Raw genomic sequence first — 20,430 nt, 5'->3', positions numbered from 1 at the left:
CAAATAAGGTTGTCTATGAATATTTCACACTTCAGAAAAACAGTTAAATCAATGATAATTTTTGGAGTTAATATGGATGTACCTTAGATTCTTTATTTTGCCTGAAGAAAGGTGAATGTTTAGTGGCATTATGTTCCTAGATGCATGATGCATCCCAGCTGTGTTAAAATATGGCTCTCCCAAGATCGTCAAAACATTATGGAAAATGAGGCAAAATTTTCCAGAAGGAAACGGTTTTGAATTGTGATTTATTTTTATTACAAAACCCGAGAAATTTGCAACATTGGTAATAGATACATACAACCTCTGCTTTCTAGCTCCAGGGCGAGCGCGAAAATTGATCATTTTCAGTCCCTCTTCTGCTGCAGTTGATTTCTGTACTTGCTCCTTTCTCCCCAGTTATTTCTTCACATAACCAAGCCTGTTTCGTGGGTTTTATGCTTGGTGGTTAATTATAGTTAGTTATCAAGAAACTCTCATTCCTGCAACTCTACACCACTTCTAGTCCTCTCCTCTCTGTTCTTAACATTATCATAGCTGATGGTTTATTCTGCGTGATATTCTTATAATGTACTTATAGCTCAAGATTTATTCTCTCGGACATTCTTCTGATATCAGAGTAAATCTGATCGCCTCCAATTTCAGCTCCAGAGGCTCCAGCAGCGACTCGCAATACGTCTTCAATTAATGCAACATTACCCATAATGTCAACATGTGCTCCACTCTCGATACCCCTTCCCTCCAGAAGGCTAGTTGGTGGCTTGTGCCTGTACTCTCTGATGTATGTAGCAATGCCGGAAGGGTTGAACCTGGTTCTTCCTCTCCACCCTTTAGCACACATGAACCCGGCACTAAGAACCGGCACACTGTCATCTCCGTCGACGAAGTAAACCCCACCTTTCAAGCAGCTGTTCTCATCTCCATTGGCTGAGGCATCTATCCGGAATGGAATGTTTTTGCACTTATTAGTAGGTGAGAGCTTGTAGACATATGATCTTTCCGTAGGGATACCAACACCATATAAGCAGTGTATCTCCATGTCTGGAGCATCAGGCAACCTGAGACATATATCCCATTTTACACTGTTAGTGACCTCTGGACAACACCTAGTGAATACAAAGAGAAGCTAAAGTAATAAACAATAACATCGTAACACAGACTTCACTACAGAAATTACCGTAAGGAAGTCCACATCTATTATACAGAAAATTAGGTGTCCTATTTAAGAAATATCTACAACTAAGTTTGCAGTGATGATGAGTAGTTATTTACCAATTCTGACAATTTGGCAAGTTAAATTTGTCAAAACAGATAAAGGGTGTTTGTACTTACTTGGTTTCAAGTGGATTGGACCAATACTTGTAATGGGCATATTTAGGATCATCAAGATTGTCAGCTATCCCATGAGAGAAATGAGCCTCAGCTCTTTGCATCATTTTTGGAGCCACAAATCGAAGTAGATCAAGAAGAGTTCTTGCAGTGTAAACTTTCTTCTCTGCAACCTTCCTGATGCTTTCCCTACTCATCTCGTCATATTCAGTCCAGACCTCTCCACATGATGAGTTAACATTTTTGGAGGTACTTGAGCGCAAAAACTCCTGATGATTAATAATAATCATTATCTGATGCAATAACATAACCAATATAAGGAAGAAAAGGACACTCGATCAATTTTGACTGATAGAGAACTCATTGATAAAATTGATCCATGCTGAATTAAGGGTAATAAGCATAGTGTCTTAAGATATCACTGAAACCACCAAGCTACAATTTTCTGCTACATAATATTCTAACCATGAGACTTCCTAAAGCTATAAATGCATCCACCAACAAGTTATCATAACCCCCAGCTTTTCACTGTTGAAGTCAATCCTGAAAAGGCCAAATGAGGGATGTTCAAGTTCAGATAGAATAGTAGCTATGAGATCTCCTGAACATCCTAAAAAAATAGGATTTCATTCCTTGTGTTTCACATGATCCTTGAACAACTAAGTTGCAATAGGGATTCGGTTATTAAGACGTCAATGTCCCTAATAAGAACTGCTGAAAAAACACATGTTGATACCTATTTCTATTCAAAGCAAAGATCTACACAAAGGTGAATAACACTCTGTATGAATGCTGCACAGGGAAATTTGGACCAAGCCTCACTCGCAATGTCTAGCCTAAAAGAGTTGTACATGTTTTGCAACAAATTAACTCAGTTCAATAGATACATAATTCAGCTCTAGTAAAGTCCCCCTCCCTAAATGGCAGGATCAGCTAGGAGAGATGCAAAACTTAAATTTTAGTACCTCTGTATCAAGATTAGGGATCTGTGAAGAAGGTAATTCCGATTCTGCCTTGCCAAAAGAGATTATCCTTCCACACTTCACAGTTTCTTTTACTTGGAAGCCTGTCTTTATATCAGTGTGGTTGGCATTCATGCCATTTGAAGTTGGCGCATATTGTCCTTTCTTTACCGACTGGCAAGCATGCCCTTCATCTGGAGACGAGTCCAAGTTACCCCAGATTGTTTCTCCGCCTTTAGGCATCAAGGAAATGACAGAATCCCATGTTCGAGATACCCGCATGACATGTTCCAGAGTTTGAAGTCCAAGAATCTCAGAATCCAAAACACCAGGCGCCATAGCTCTAGAGGGAAATATAAAAGAGTCAACTTCATAATTCATTAAGTTCATCCAATTCTATTGGATATAGAAACATCCCAACAATACCAGACAATATTCTTGTTGGACCTTTTACCACTTTACTCATGGTGACCATTTATGTGGCCATGCTTTTGTATCAATGGTATAGATTATTGCAATTCAATATGATGTGAAAACATTTTTTTTTCTACTGATCAACTTCTTAAAAGCAATTAAGTAAACCTTAGAATTTTGAGGGAAAGTATTCAAAAGCTAACCTGAGATAAGCAATGTCTTTGCCCTCACTGAGAACAGATTACTAACTGTCTTTGGAACCCCAGAAATGCTGGACCATGTTCATAACCGCTTTGATATGCTTCGCACACCAACCTGGACCACCACCACCCCCCATGGGAGGAGGTGTTTCAACCCATTTAAGGAAGTGTGAAAATAGATAACCCCCATTGAATGGGGCACCACAACTACTTTCTTATAGCCGTTGGTTACATACAAAAGCTCAATTTTACTCTTCAATCTACTAAGAGCTTGGTCCCGAATCTGCTAGTTCCCAATTAGAATATATTAGGGAAGTTGATATGACAGCAATTTTTACTCTTGCTTTATACTTTATTAACTTAAACTAGCTATTTAATCTAAAAAGTACATACATTGTAAAAGACATGATTTACCAAGTGTGAAAAGCCCCATAAACAAAAATGATTCCATCTTGTTTCCAAAACATTCAAAGCGAATAAGATGAACAGTACATCAGCATATGTATGACAACTAATCTTTGTTAAGGAAAGTGATACCAGAATTTAGAAAAAATTTCCTTTAATTTGTTTCTCTTATGCTAAGGAATGAATTTTTTCGAATCAAGTTCTTTGCATATTGAGATTAAGGATTTCAACCATATGTCATCCTTAGTTTCTTGCTCCCTAATGCCTTTACCTTCTCAATGTTTTAGGGAGAAAATAAAGAGGTACTAGCTATTTCTTCTGCAACGTTAAGGCTGAATAAGCTGTTTTAAGATTATTGTTCCCTGATCATATTAATCACACAATAACTCAACTCACAGGAAAAAGAACATTAAAAAGCTGAAGATGCTCATACCTCGGTGTTTTGGAAAGACAGCCGCCAATCATAGGCAGCCATATACAAATTCTTCCCCTCATCCCAATCTTTGCCAAATTTTCAATAAGTACAGCCCACACAAATACCCAGTAGCAAAATAGTCAGCTGCAACCAGCCCTGGAACCGGACGAACTCGAATCCCTGGTGGGTCAAGGCCAGTCTCATTGTCCAAAGACAGTGCTCCAACCAACATGAGGCCTACAAGCATCCAGACAATTCATTTTCGATCAACAACCAAACCAACCAAATCAATAGTATGAAGCTACCAACACATGCAACTCCAGGCCTAAATATACCACCGTATATTTCAAAATATTACCCAATCATAATATACATGCAAGAAAGGAATAATTTCAGTTTCAACTGCATATAATTGAATTGTATCGATTTGGCATCCAATTCAGATAGAATTACTAAACATCAAACACTCTCATAAATTCACAAACCAAATTCACAGCATGAAATTTTACAGCAAACACTATGCCATTCAAATTGATACACTCTGAAGCTCAATACAGTCTCATAACCAAACCAACTTCAATACAATGCAATCGTAATATATTATCCTTTTAAAGATTTCAGTGAAGCTACCGCCCAAGCCCAACCTTTTGGCACAAGCCTTCAGCACACAGCCCCTCCCAGAGTTCTAGTCCTCCTGTCACAAAGCCAGGCACCAAACAACGGGGTGGTTTAGCCGTCAAGCCATCACGCTTTAGCCTCACTCCAGGCGATTCGGGGACTTGAAACCGGGCAATGTGGCCGGAAAACAATGGTACAAGAACAAGAGAAACCACCAAGTTGTGCCAAACAGCCAATCATCCACAACAAGTATCCACGCACCTCCACTCTTTAGACGGTCTTTTTGGTGCACTTTTTCTTCTTGGTATCGTTTTCTAACACACTTTTAGCAGTTAAAATCACATTATTATCATCTGTTTTCTTATCAAGCTTTATAAAGTTTTGGGGTTCATCAAAATTCGAAACTTCACTGGCTCCAGATAGCACAGCTTACGAACCGGAGAATCGAAGCCATAACTTCTCGATCAATTTAACTTATTATCAAAACCCACCTCAAAGTTCACTAACACATTAACAAACATGAAAGCAACTTAAATTGACCTTACAGGAACAGAGAACTAAAGTTTTAGGTTAATTGAGTTCAAACGAGCAAAATTAGCAAGAAGAAGAAGGGAAAATGACAAATGGAGAAGAGGGTGAAGTTTATGATGATATATAGTGCAGAAGAAGAGAGTGATGGGCTCTTTGATGATAGCCGTTACAAGGAAAAAAAAAAAAGCGAAACCACGTGGAGACGAAGACGAAGATAGGAGAGTATTGTATGTTTGTGCATGCACAGAACAACAACAACACACAACACACACCCTCTCGATAAGAAAACGAAAGAGGAATCAAATTATCGGCCTCTTTCTTCTTCAGTAAAGCATCGTGACCGACACTGAAAATAAATGGAGTGTCTTTTGGAAGTATACTGCAGAGAGAGATGAAGCAAGGCGAGAGAGGAATGGGGAATGCAACAACACTCAATAGACATTTTAACCTACAATGGCTTCGATTATTGACAGTTGTCTTCTTTTATACATGCATGCCTCATAGGCATCATCTCTCCTCTTTCCAAGTCCAGACCTTTCTAAATTCTCTCAAACCCCAGCATATTTATTCCTTTTTCTCGATTCTTTTATTTCCACAACAGTAAAATACAGGGCAGTTCTTTTGGTATCATAATATTTTTTCTGTCTCTGTCTCCTGCCATTACAGAATCTGAGTTGCATTAAATTGCCGAAATGGTCTAAACTCTTAACGTTTTCCTAGATTCTCTCTTTCCCCCTACTGCTCCCGAATCTCACGGAAAATATCAAGAGCAAAGGTGGAATGTAGAGGGATATTTAGTTTCATTAGTTAATGCTTTTAGATTACTAAACCTTAATTACAATATCATTAATGTTTACTTAAAGTGTAATATGGTTTATTTAATTGTTGTTAAAGACACGTGTCAGAATTATTAAAATCGAATCCATTTTATAAATTAAATATGTCTTCAATAAGAGATGATATCTATCATTTATTATTTTTAACATTATCTCATTTTGCATTAATGCATATAACCAATTGAACATATATATGTCACAATTTTTTAATCCAATAACGATCAATATAATATATATAGGGAAAAAAAATATAAGAGTTAACTACTTTTTCCTACCAAATAATGACTTAATGACTTTTTCCTCATTCACAAGACTTTTAAAATATATCTTTATTATCTAAATTTATATTCGTAACAAATAGACAGTAAATTTTGTCTAACCTATTAGGTTTTTAAAGAAGGGAGACTAATGAGTATTTTGGTAGTAATATTAGATTTGGGTGGTTAAAATTGATCAAATTTGACTTAGAAGAGGCGGTTATATAAGCCCTAATCGCTCGATTTAAATATATATCTTTATTGCCTAAATTTATATTCTGATAACAAAGACAGTAAAGTTGGTCTCACCTATTAGAATTTTTTAAAAAAGGGAGACCAATGAGTATTTTGGTAGTAAATATTAGATTTTGGTGGTTAAAATTGATCAAATTTTGACTTAGAAGAGGCGTTTTTATAGCCCTAATCGCTCGATTTTCAGACTTATAAGAATAAATTTAAGGTTGTTGATGAGTGATGATCAGGGAACAGAATGGTGGTGGTATGGGGTTACAACGATACTGTAATCGAAAATGGAATATAATTTGGATAGTAAAGTTATGTTTTAAAGTATATGGGTAAAAAAAATGTTATTAATCATTATTTTGTAGAAAAAAGTCGTTTACTCTTCAAAAATAATTATAAGCTACCATACAGGACGAGTCCTTTTATGCATAAGATGGGCCATCACCTCTGCTAAAAAAAAAAAAAATTACCACTTGGTGTGTGGCTAGATGACAAATTTTTGGGATAAATTACCTAAAAGTATTGTATTCGAATTTCATAAATAGACTTTAAGGATAATTAAATATGCATAAATTACTTTAGTCATCTAGTTTACCAAAACAAAACCTCCACTACAAATTTCATTAATTTGCTGTAATTTTTTGTTTTAATCATAATATATCTTAATTTTGATGTTACTCATTTACTTTGGAAATGAAAAAAATAATCAGAATTAATTAATTAAAAATAAATGACATATGTTATAGAAGTTAGTGTAGTTTTTAGTGAAGCAAGATAGTACAACGGATATAAAGTGGAACACCTCGGATTCGTATATAGGGTGTGTTCTAAGCTTAAAGTTGTCAACTTATTTATAAACTCTAAATATTAGTTAGATTAGTTTGTTTATAATTTTTTTGAAAAACATTTTTTTAAATTTATAAGTTGAGCTTATAGCCAAAAAAATAAGTTGGGGGAGAGTTACTTTTTTTTTTTTTTTTGCTTTAAGTTAGTTTATCAAATATATTATCACTATCCTTTGTTTAATTTTAAAATTCTCTAGTATATCCTTATTTAATATAGTACCATTTTAGTCATTTATAATAAAATATACTTATAAACTATATTTTACCAATACGTCAACTACTTATTAGTCATTTATAAATACTTTAACCAAATACGTAATTATTTAAAATTTTAAATGTTTATAAACTAAAAAGCTTATAAGTACTTTGTTGCTTATAAGCTAATTTTTTAATCTCATACAATATCCCTAAAAGGGACTAAATTCCAAAGTCTAAACATAGAGTCAATTACTTATTAGTTATTTATAAATACTTTAATCAACACGTAATTATTTAAAATTTTAAATACTTATAAACTAAAATTAATTTATAAATACTTGTTACTTATAAGCTAATTTTCATAATCTGATACAAATATCCCCTAAAAGGTGACTAAATTCCAAAGTCCAAACATAGAGGGTTTGTAACATCCCCTAAAAGGTTACTAAATTCCAAAGTCCAAACATAGAGGGTTTGTAGTTTTAACTTTTTAGAGAGAAACGGAATCAAAGGTAGCAGAAACAGCAATCATATTCATACGAAAATTAGCACACACTACAAAAAAACACATTTACCAAAATTGTCACTATCGTCGGTGGGCCTCAAATATCCCTAACCCCCCTAATATTTCATGATAAAAAAAGCATCACCATTTCTCGGATGACGTCCTGTACACTCTTTAAAATATTATTATAATTTTTTTAATGAAATTAAACAGAAAATAGATCTTTGGTTCTCTTATTTTTAAAATATTATTCTATATTATTTAATTTTTTTAAAATCTCTTAAATTTATTAATTTAATAAAACATCTTTACATTTTTTTTAAAATTTAACAAAAATACCCCTGACAATCTACATTTATCAGATTCCAGCTACCACCACTGAAGCTGATCAGAATTTGGTATAATGACACACTATCTACTGAATCTGATCGGTAGTGCATCAATCTAGTCTTTTTTGACCAAATCCATGGTAGATCTAGTTAGAAAAGATCAGATCTACAGCCAAAGATCTGGCCGTCAACAACCAGATCTTTGGTCGTAACCAGTCGTCAACAACAGCCGTATCTTTGGCCTCATTAACGACCAAATGCGACCAGATCTGACCATCAATGACCAGATCTAGCCGTAGATCTGGTCTTTTCCGGTCAAATCCACTTTGGATTTGATCGAAAAATGCCATATTAAAACACGACCAACTAGATCCAGCCGGTCGTGCTCCGATACGATGACTCTAGCCACCCTCCGACGGTGGTGGCCGGTTGTTCGTATTTAATGGGTGGGTTTAAGGTGTTTTTGTTACTTTTTAATATTTTATTATATGAGTGTTTAGTAAATAAACAAACATAGAGAGGTATTTTTTGTTAATTTATAAATCCTACATCGTAATACCTATCCAATTTTTTTTTTTCAAACAATTATTCTAAAAAGTATCATAATAATGAACCAAACGGAGCATAGTTTTTCTTAAATTCCTTAGTTGATATGAATTGACACTAAATAATCAAAGTGATTATTATTTTTTTATATGGTCAAATGAAAAGTGAATGAATGAAAAAAAAAAAAAATTCCAAACACTCATTTATAAAAAATAAAAAATATATTTTTATTTTATTTGTATCCTTATACAATCGCTTAGAATTAAACTTATCCTTTCAGAAAGTATTAAAAACACCTTCAAAAAAAATTGTTTTACATAAACATTTATTTTTATATATATTATTAAAGTCGTTTATCTTAATCAAATTCATTTTTTTAATTAAATTTTTCAAAAAAAAAAAGATTAATGATGGTGTAGTATCATTAAGTATATTCTTTTTTTTGTACAGTCTCCAGGGCCAAAAATTGACCAGTGTTTATAGTCGAGCATATATAGGATTCTTCTGAGAGAATAATGTCACTTGGATTATATCGGCCCTGGACACGTTAGTTTATGGCACAAAATGAAGAGACCATGACTTTATAGAGAAATAAATAAATAATGCTATTAACCCTTTCAAGTTTCAATCTGCAGTGTATTAAGATGTGAAGGAGTCGCGCAGACAGCTCACATCAGTTGAAGGAATACTTGTAGGGGCCAACATATACAGTAAAAGTACAATATTATTAAAGGAAAAAGCAAATCTTTAAGTCGCACTTTGAGGAGCGTTTTCTCTGTTGTTATGATTGATCTTCTCTCTTAATTCCTTTAACTTTTCTTTATTGTAAAGAGAATACAATTCTCCAGAACCAAACAAAGAAATATCCAGATAGTCAACAGAATCAATATGAACAAATACATTAATTACAAAACTGTGGAAAACTATTTCTGGGTTTGAAATATTACTGATCGTGCATGTCATTGTAGGATATACCTCCACCACTTCCACAGTTTCTTTTACTTGGAAGCCTGTCTTTATATCAGTGTGGTTGGCATTCATGCCATTTGAAGTTGGCGCATATTGTCCTTTCTTTACCGACTGGCAAGCATGCCCTTCATCTGGAGACGAGTCCAAGTTACCCAGATTGTTTCTCCGCCTTTAGGCATCAAGGAAATGACAGGATCCCATGTTCGAGATACCGCATGACATGTTCCAGAGTGTTGAAGTCCAAGAATCTCAGAATCCAAAACACCAGGCGCCATAGCTCTAGAGGGAAATATAAAAGAGTCAACTTCATAATTCATTAAGTTCATCCAATTCTATTGGATATAGAAACATCCCAACAATACCAAGAAAAATACTGTGTTGACTTTTACCACTTATCATGGGGACCATTTATTGGCCATGCTTTGTATCCATGGTATAGATTATTGCAATTCAATATGATGTGAAAACATTTTTTTTCTACTGATCAACTTCTTAAAAGACAATTAAGTAAACCTTAGAATTTGAGGGAAAGTATTCAAAAAGCTAACCTGAGATAAGCAATGTTTTGCCTCCCGCTGAGAACCGATTACTAACTGTCTTTGGAACACCCAGAAATGCTGGACAATGTTCCAACCGCTTTGATATGCTTCGCACACCAACCTGGACCACCACCACCCCCATGGGAGGAGGGTGTTCAACCCATTTAAGGAAGTGTAGAAAATAGATAACCCCCATTGAATGGGGCACCACAACTACTTTCTTATAGCCGTTGGTTACATACAAAAGCTCAATTTACTCTTCAATCTACTAAGAGCTTGGTCCGAATCTGTAGTTCCCAATAGATATATTAGTGGAAGTTGATATGACAGCAATTTATCTCTGCTTTTAACTTTATAACTTAACTAGCTATTTAATCTAAAAAGGTACATAAGCATTGTAAAAGACATGATTTACCAAGTGTAGGAAAAGCCCCATTAAACAAAAATGATTCCATCTTGTTTCCAAAACATTCAAAAGCGAATTAGAGTGAACAGTACATCAGTATGTATGACAACCAATCTTTGTAAAGGAAAGTGATACCAGAATTTAGAAATAATTCCTTTAATTGATTTCTTCTATGCTAAGGAATGAAATTATTATCGAATCAAGTTCTTGCATATTGAGATTAAAGGATTTCAAACCCATATGTCATCCTTAAGTTTCTTGCTCCCTAATGCCTTACCTCTCAATGTTTTAGGGAGAAAAATAAAGAGGTACTAGCTATTTCTTCTGCAACGTTAAGGCTGATAAGTGTGTTAAGATATTTGTTCCCTGATCATATAATACACAATAACTCAACTCCAAGAGGAAAAAGAACATTAAAAAGCTGAAGAATGCTCATACCTCGGTGTTTTGGAAAGACAGCCGCCAATATAGGCAGCCATATACAAATTCTTCCCTCATATCCAATCTTTGCCAAATTTCAATAAGTACAGCCCACACAAAATACCCAGTAGCAAAATAGTCAGCTGCAACCAGCCCTGGAACGGACGAACTCGAATCCCTGGTGGGTCAAGGCCAGTCTATTGTCCAAAGACAATGCTCCAACCAACATGAGGGCCTACAAGCATCCAGACAATCATTTTCGATCAACAAAACCAAACCAACCAAATACATAGTATGAAGCTACCAAACATGCAACTCCAAGGCCTAAAAACCAACCAGTATAATTCAAATATTAACCCAAATTCAAAACTATGAAATGCAAGAAAGGAATAATTTCAAGTTTTCAACTGCATATAATGTAAATGTATACGAGTTTGGCAATCCAATTCAAGGATAGAATTGAGACTTAAACATCAAACACGTCTCATAAAAATTCACAAACCAAATTCAACAGCATGAAATTTTACAGAAACACTATGCCATTCAAAATTGATACTCAGAATTCTCAATACAGGCTCAATAATCCAAACCAACTTCAATAACATTATGCAATCGTAATATATTATACCTTTTAAAGATTTCAGTGAAGCTACCGCCCCAAAGCCTTTTGCGGAAAAAGCCTTCAGCACAAGGCCTGCCCTCCCAGAGTTCTAGTCTCCTGTCACAAAGCCAGGCACCAAAACAACGGGGTGGTTAGCCGTCAAGCCATCACGCTTTAGCCTCACTCCAGGCGATCGGGGACTTGAAAACCGGGCAATGTGGCGAAAACAATGGTACAAGAACAAGAGAAACCACCAAGTTGTGCACAAACAGCCATCATCCAACAACAAGATCCACGCACCTCCACTCTTTAGACGGCTTTTTGGTGCACTTTTCTTCTTGGTATCGGTTTCTAACACACTTTAGCAGTTAAAATCACATTATTATCATCTGCTTTCTTATCAAGCTTTGATTAAAGTTTTGGGGATTCATCAAAAGTTCGAAACTTCACTGGCTCCAGATAGACACAGTTACGGAACGGAGAATCGAAGCCATAATCTCGATCAATTTAACTTAATTATCAAAACCCACCTCAAAGTTCACTAACACATTAAAACAAACATGAAAGCAACTTAAAATTGACCTTAACGGAACAGGAAACTAAAGTTTTAGGTTCAATTGAGTTCAAACGGAGCAAAATTAAGCAAGAAGAAGAGGAAAATGACAAAAGGAGAAGGGGGTGAAGTTGATGATGAAAATTATAGTGCAGAGAGAAGAGAGTGATGGGCTCTTTGATGATAGCCGTTACAGGGAAAAAAAAAAAAAGCCGAACCACGTGGAGACGAAGACGAAGATAAGGAGAGTAGGTATGTTTGTGCATGCCAGCAGACAACAAAACAACACACAAACACACCCTCTCGATAAGAAAACGAAAGAGGAATCAAATTTACGGCCTCTTTTCTTCAGTAAAGCATCGTGACCGACACTGAAAAATAAATGGAGTGCTTTGGAAGTATACTGCAGAGAGAGATGAAAGCAAGGCGAGGAGGAGGAAAGTGTAATGCAACAACACTCAATAGACATTTTAACCTACAAATGGCTTCGATTTGACAGTTGTCTTCTTTTATAACATGCATGCCTCATAGGCATCATCTCTCTCTTTCCAAGTCCAGACCTTTCTAAATATACACTCAAAAAACAGCATATTATTTCCTTTTTCTCGATTCTTTTATTTCCACAACAGTAAAATACAGGGCAGTTCTTTTGGTATCAATAATTATTATTTTGTCTGTCTCTGTCTCTGCCATTACAGAATCTGAGTTGCATTAAATTGCCGAATGGTCTAAACTCTTAGTTTCCTAGATTCTCTCTTTCCCCTACTGCTCACGAATCTCACGGAAAATATCAAGAGCAAAGGTGGAAGTAGAGGGATATTTAGAAGTGTTTCATAGTTAATGCTTTTAGATTACTAACCTAATTACAATCATTAATGGTTACTTAATAGTGTAATATGGATTTATTAATTGTTGTTAAAGACACGTGTCAGAATTATTAAAATCGAATCCATTTTTAAATTAAAATATGTCTTCAAATAAGAGATGATATCTATCATTTATTATTTTTAACATTATATCATTTGCATTAAATGCATATAACCAATTGAACATATATATGTCACAATTTTTTAATCCAATAACGATCAATAATAATATATATTAGGAAAAAAAATATAAGAGTTAACTACTTTTTCCTAGCCAAATAATGACTAATGACATTTTCCTTCACAACTTTTAAATATATCTTTTATCTAAATTTATATTGATAACAAATGACAGTAAGTTGGTCTAACCTATTAGGTTTTAAAGAAGGGAGATAATGAGTATTTGGTAGTAAAATATTAGATTTGGGTGGTTAAATTGATCAAAATAAATTTGATCATTAGAAGAGGCGGTATATAAGCCCTAATCGCCGATTTAAAATATTCTTTATTGCCTAAATTTATATTCTGATAACAAATAGACAAGTAAAGTTGGTCTAACCTATTAGATTTTTAAAAAGGGGACCAATGAGTATTTGGTAGTTAAATATTAGATTTTGGTGGTTAAAATGATCAAAAATTTGACTTAGAAGAGGCGGTTATATAAGCCCTAAGCGCTCGTTATCAGGACTTATAAGAATAAAATTTAAGGTTGTTGATGAGTGTGACAGGAAACAGATGGTGGTGGTATGGGGTTTCAACGATACTGTAATCGAAAATGGATATAAATTTGGATGTAAAGTTATGTTTTAAAAGTATATGGGTAAAAAAATGTATTAAATCATTATTTGGTAGAAAAAAGTCGTTTACTCAAAAAATAATTATAGCTACATACAGGACGAGTCTTTTATGCATAAGATGGGCCATCAACCTTGCTAAAAAAAAAAAAAATTACCACTTGTGTGTGGCTAGATGACAAATTTTTGGGATAAATACCTAAAAGTATGTATCGATTTCATAAAATAGACTTAAGGATTAATTAAAATATGCATAAATTACTTTAGTCTCTAGTTACCAAAACAAAAACCTCCACTACAAATTTCATTAATTTGCTGTAATTTTTTGTTTTAATCATAATATATCTTTATATTTGATGTACTCATTTACTTTGGAAATGAAAAAAATAATCAGAATTATATTAATTAAAATAAATGACATATGTTTAGAAGTTAGTGTAGTTTATAGTGAAGCAAGATAGTAACACGGATATAAAGTGGAACACCTGGGATTCGTATAGGGTGTTTGTCTAAGCTTATAAGTTGGTCAAAACTTATTTATAACTCTAAAATTAAGTTGATTAGGTTGTTTATAATTTTTTTGAAAACAATTTTTTTAAATTATAAGTTGAGCTTATAAGCCAAAAAAAAATAGTTGGGGGAGAGGTACTTTTTTTTTTGCTTATAAGTTAGTTTGATAAAATATAATTATTTCACCTTATCCTTGTTTAATTTAAAAATTCTCTAGTATATCCTTATTTAAGTATAGTTACCATTTTAGTCATTTTATAATAAATATTATACATATAAAACTATTAGTGTCAAAAATACGTCAACTACTTATTAGTATTTTAATACTTTAACACAACACGTAATTATTTAAAATTTTAAATGTTTATAAACTAAAATTATTTTAAACTTGTTATTATAAGTAATTTTATAATCTGCATACAAATATCCCCTAAAAGGTGACTAAATTCCAAAGTCTAACATAGAGTCAATTACTTATTAGTTATTTAAATACTTTAACGTCATTCGATACACAAATTCGATGCACTACCATCGGTGACTGTATTACTTTTCTATTATATAAGTCTCCCATACGCAACCCACTTAGTATATGATTATCAATAAATAGCGAAGCCCAAATAAGGTTGTCTATGAATATTTCACACTTCAGAAAAACAGTTAAATCAATGATAATTTTTGGAGTTAATATGGATGTACCTTAGATTCTTTATTTTGCCTGAAGAAAGGTGAATGTTTAGTGGCATTATGTTCCTAGATGCATGATGCATCCCAGCTGTGTTAAAATATGGCTCTCCCAAGATCGTCAAAACATTATGGAAAATGAGGCAAAATTTTCCAGAAGGAAACGGTTTTGAATTGTGATTTATTTTTATTACAAAACCCGAGAAATTTGCAACATTGGTAATAGATACATACAACCTCTGCTTTCTAGCTCCAGGGCGAGCGCGAAAATTGATCATTTTCAGTCCCTCTTCTGCTGCAGTTGATTTCTGTACTTGCTCCTTTCTCCCCAGTTATTTCTTCACATAACCAAGCCTGTTTCGTGGGTTTTATGCTTGGTGGTTAATTATAGTTAGTTATCAAGAAACTCTCATTCCTGCAACTCTACACCACTTCTAGTCCTCTCCTCTCTGTTCTTAACATTATCATAGCTGATGGTTTATTCTGCGTGATATTCTTATAATGTACTTATAGCTCAAGATTTATTCTCTCGGACATTCTTCTGATATCAGAGTAAATCTGATCGCCTCCAATTTCAGCTCCAGAGGCTCCAGCAGCGACTCGCAATACGTCTTCAATTAATGCAACATTACCCATAATGTCAACATGTGCTCCACTCTCGATACCCCTTCCCTCCAGAAGGCTAGTTGGTGGCTTGTGCCTGTACTCTCTGATGTATGTAGCAATGCCGGAAGGGTTGAACCTGGTTCTTCCTCTCCACCCTTTAGCACACATGAACCCGGCACTAAGAACCGGCACACTGTCATCTCCGTCGACGAAGTAAACCCCACCTTTCAAGCAGCTGTTCTCATCTCCATTGGCTGAGGCATCTATCCGGAATGGAATGTTTTTGCACTTATTAGTAGGTGAGAGCTTGTAGACATATGATCTTTCCGTAGGGATACCAACACCATATAAGCAGTGTATCTCCATGTCTGGAGCATCAGGCAACCTGAGACATATATCCCATTTTACACTGTTAGTGACCTCTGGACAACACCTAGTGAATACAAAGAGAAGCTAAAGTAATAAACAATAACATCGTAACACAGACTTCACTACAGAAATTGCCGTAAGGAAGTCCACATCTATTATACAGAAAATTAGGTATCCTATTTAAGAAATATCTACAACTAAGTTTGCATTGATGATGAGTAGTTATTTACCAATTCTGACAATTTGGCAAGTTAAATTTGTCAAAACAGATAAAGGGTGTTTGTACTTACTTGGTTTCAAGTGGATTGGACCAATACTTGTAATGGGCATATTTAGGATCATCAAGATTGTCAGCTATCCCATGAGAGAAATGAGCCTCAGCTCTTTGCATCATTTTTGGAGCCACAAATCGAAGTAGATCAAGAAGAGTTCTTGCAGTGTAAACTTTCTTCTCTGCAACCTTCCTGATGCTTTCCCTACTCATCTCGTCATATTCAGTCCAGACCTCTCCACATGATGAGTTAACATTTTTGGAGGTACTTGAGCGCAAAAACTCCTGATGATAAATAATAATCATTATCTGATGCAATAACAGAACCAATATAAGGAAGAAAAGGACACTTGATCAATTTAGACTGATAGAGAACTCATTGAGAAAATTGATCTACGCTGAATTAAGGGTAATAAGCATAGTGTCTTAAGATATCACTGAAACCACCAAGCTACAATTTTCTGCTACATAATATTCTAACCATGAGACTTCCTAAAGCTATAAATGCATCCACCAACAAGTTATCATAACCCCCAGCTTTTCACTGTTGAAGTCAATCCTGAAAAGGCCAAATGAGGGATGTTCAAGTTCAGATAGAATAGTAGCTATGAGATCTCCTGAACATCCTAAAAAAATAGGATTTCATTCCTTGTGTTTCACATGATCCTTGAACAACTAAGTTGCAATAGGGATTCGGTTATTAAGACGTCAATGTCCCTAATAAGAACTGCTGAAAAAACATATGTTGATACCTATTTCTATTCAAAGCAAAGATCTACACAAAGGTGAATAACACTCTGTATAAATGCTGCACAGGGAAATTTGGACCAAGCCTCACTCGCAACTTGTAGCCTAAAAGAGTTGTACATGTTTTGCAACAAATTAACTCAGTTCAATAGATATATAATTTAGCTCTAGTAAAGTCCCCATCCCTAAATGGCAGGATCAGCTATGAGAGATGCAAAACTGAAATTTTAGAACCTCTGTATCAAGATTAGGGATCTGTGAAGAAGGTAATTCCGATTCTGCCTTGCCAAAAGAGATTATCCTTCCACACTTCACAGTTTCTTTTACTTGGAAGCCTGTGTTTATATCAGTGTGGTTGGCATTCATGCCATTTGAAGATGGCGCATATTGTCCTTTCTTTACAGACTGGCAAGCATGCCCTTCATCTGGAGATGAGTCCAAGTTACCCCAGATTGTTTCTCCACCTTTAGGCATCAAGGAAATGACAGAATCCCATGTTCGAGATACCCGCATGACATGTTCCAGAGTTTGAAGTCCAAGAATCTCAGAATCCAAAACACCAGGCGCCATAGCTCTAGAGGGAAATATAAAAGAGTCAACTTCATAATTCATTAAGTTCATCCAATTCTATTGGATATAGAAACATCCCAACAATACCAAGAAAATATACTGTGTTGACCTTTTACCACTTTACTCATGGTGACCATTTATTGGCCATGCTTTGTATCAATGGTATAGATTATTGCAATTCAATATGATGTGAAAACATTTTTTTTCTACTGATCAACTTCTTAAAAGCAAATTAAGTAAACCTTATAATTTTGAGGGAAAGTATTCAAAAAGCTAACCTGAGATAAGCAATGTCTTTGCCCTCAGCTGAGAACAGATTACTAACTGTCTTTGGAACACCCAGAAATGCTGGACCAATGTTCATAACCGCTTTGATATGCTTCGCACACCAACCTGGACCACCACCACCCCCCATGGGAGGAGGTGTTTCAACCCATTTAAGGAAGTGTAGAAAATAGATAACCCCCATTGAATGGGGCACCACAACTACTTTCTTATAGCCGTTGGTTACATACAAAAGCTCAATTTTACTCTTCAATCTACTAAGAGCTTGGTCCCGAATCTGCTAGTTCCCAATTAGAATATATTAGTGGAAGTTGATATGACAGCAATTTATTTCTGCTTTATACTTTATTAACTTAAACTAGCTATTTAATCTAAAAAGGTACATAAGCATTGTAAAAGACATGATTTACCACGGGTAGGGAAAGCCCCATGAAACAAAAATGATTCCATCTTGTTTCCAAAACATTCAAAAGCGAATAAGACTGAACAGTACATCAGCATATGCATGACAACTAATCTTTGTTAAAGGAAAGTGATACCAGAATTTAGAAAATAATTTCCTTTAATTGATTTCTGCTTATGCTAAGGAATGAAATTATTTTATCGAATCAAGTTCTTTGCATATTGAGATTAAAGGATTTCAAACCCATATGTCATCCTTATGTTCGTTGGTCCCTAATGCCTTTACCTCTCAATGTTTTAGGGAGAAAAATAAAGAGGTACTAGCTATTTCTTCTGCAACGTTAAGGCTGAATAAGCTGTTTTAAGATTATTGTTCCCGGATCATATTAATCACACAATAACTCAACTCCAACAGGAAAAAGAACATTAAAAAGCTGAAGAATGCTCATACCTCGGTGTTTTGGAAAGACAGCCGCCAATCATAGGCAGCCATATACAAATTCTTCCCCTCATATCCAATCTTTGCCAAATTTTCAATAAGTACAGCCCACACAAAATACCCAGTAGCAAAATAGTCAGCTGCAACCAGCCCTGGAACCGGACGAACTCGAATCCCTGGTGGGTCAAGGCCAGTCTCATTGTCCAAAGACAAGTGCTCCAACCAACATGAGGGCCTACAAGCATCCAGACAATTAATTTTCGATCAACAAAACCAAACCAACCAAATACATAGTATGAAGCTACCAAACATGCAACTCCAAGGCCTAAAATACCAACACAGTATAATTTCAAAATATTAACCCAAATTCAAAACTATGAAATGCAAGAAAGGAATAATTTCAAGTTTTCAACTGCATATAAATGTAAATGTATACGAGTTTGGCAATCCAATTCAAAGATAGAATTGAGACATAAACATCAAACACGTCTCATAAAAATTCACAAACCAAATTCAACAGCATGAAATTTTACAGAAACACTATGCCATTCAAAATTGATACTCAGAATTCTCAATACAGGCTCAATAATCCAAACCAACTTCAATAACATTATGCAATCGTAATATATTATACCTTTTAAAGATTTCAGTGAAGCTACCGCCCCAAAGCCTTTTGCGGAACAAGCCTTCAGCACAAGGCCTGCCCTCCCAGAGTTCTAGTCCTCCTGTCACAAAGCCAGGCACCAAAACAACGGGGTGGTTAGCCGTCAAGCCATCACGCTTTAGCCTCACTCCAGGCGATTCGGGGACTTGAAAACCGGGCAATGTGGCCGGAAAACAATGGTACAAGAACAAGAGAAACCACCAAGTTGTGCACAAACAGCCAATCATCCAACAACAAGTATCCACGCACCTCCACTCTTTAGACGGCTTTTTGGTGCACTTTTTCTTCTTGGTATCGGTTTCTAACACACTTTTAGCAGTTAAAATCACATTATTATCATCTGTTTTCTTATCAAGCTTTTGATAAAGTTTTGGGGATTCATCAAAAGTTCGAAACTTCACTGGCTCCATATAGCACAGCTTACGAAACCGGAGAATCGAAGCCATAACTTCTCGATCAAATTTAACTTAATTATCAAAACCCACCTCAAAGTTCACTAACACATTAAAACAAACATGAAAGCAACTTAAAATTGGCCTTACAGGAACAGAGAACTAAAGTTTTAGGTTGAAATTGAGTTCAAAGCGAGCAAAATTAAGCAAGAAGAAGAAGGGAAAATGACAAATGGAGAAGAGGGTGAAGTTGATGATGATAAATTATAGTGCAGAGAGAAGAGAGTGATGGGCTCTTTGATGATAGCCGTTACAAGAAAAAAAAACAAAAAAAAAAGCGAGACCACGTGGAGACGAAGACGAAGATAAGGAGAGTAGTGTATGTTTGTGCATGCACAGAACAACAAAACAACACACAAACACACCCTCTCGATAAGAAAACGAAAGAGGAATCAAATTATCGGCTTCTTTCTTCTTCAGTAAAGCATCGTGACCGACACTGAAAAATAAATGAGTGCTTTTGGAAGTATACTGCAGAGAGAGATGAAAGCAAGGCGAGAGAGGAGGAAAGTGTAATGTAACAACACTCAATAGACATTTTATACCTACAAAATGGCTTCTAGTATTGACAGTTGTCTGCTTGTATACATGCATGCCGCATAGGCATCATCTCTCCTCTTTCCAAGTCCAGACCTTTCTAAATTACACTCAAA

General features: G+C 35.1%; 1 protein-coding gene and 1 pseudogene across 1 annotated transcript; both read right to left on the bottom strand.

Annotated features, from left to right (window-relative positions):
- Positions 1-172: 172 nt before the first annotated feature.
- On the bottom strand, positions 173-12,062 carry LOC116142149 (annotated as a pseudogene).
- A 3,019-nt stretch (positions 12,063-15,081) lies between these two features.
- On the bottom strand, positions 15,082-20,294 carry LOC116142184 (putative phospholipid:diacylglycerol acyltransferase 2). The gene is made up of 6 exons (XM_031427626.1): positions 19,296-20,294; positions 18,674-18,896; positions 17,814-18,097; positions 17,200-17,539; positions 16,238-16,503; positions 15,082-15,963 (listed from the first exon to the last, which is right to left on the bottom strand). The coding sequence occupies exons 1-6, from the start codon at positions 19,769-19,771 to the stop codon at positions 15,480-15,482; spliced, it is 2,073 nt and encodes a 690-aa protein (XP_031283486.1). The 5' UTR covers positions 19,772-20,294; the 3' UTR covers positions 15,082-15,479.
- Positions 20,295-20,430: the final 136 nt, after the last annotated feature.

Source organism: Pistacia vera, unplaced genomic scaffold (assembly GCF_008641045.1).
Source record: "Pistacia vera cultivar Batoury unplaced genomic scaffold, PisVer_v2 Contig405, whole genome shotgun sequence".
Taxonomy (NCBI): Eukaryota; Viridiplantae; Streptophyta; class Magnoliopsida; order Sapindales; family Anacardiaceae; genus Pistacia; species Pistacia vera.
The sequence above is the reverse complement of the archived record's forward strand: the minus strand, read 5'-3'. Positions and strand labels throughout refer to the sequence as shown.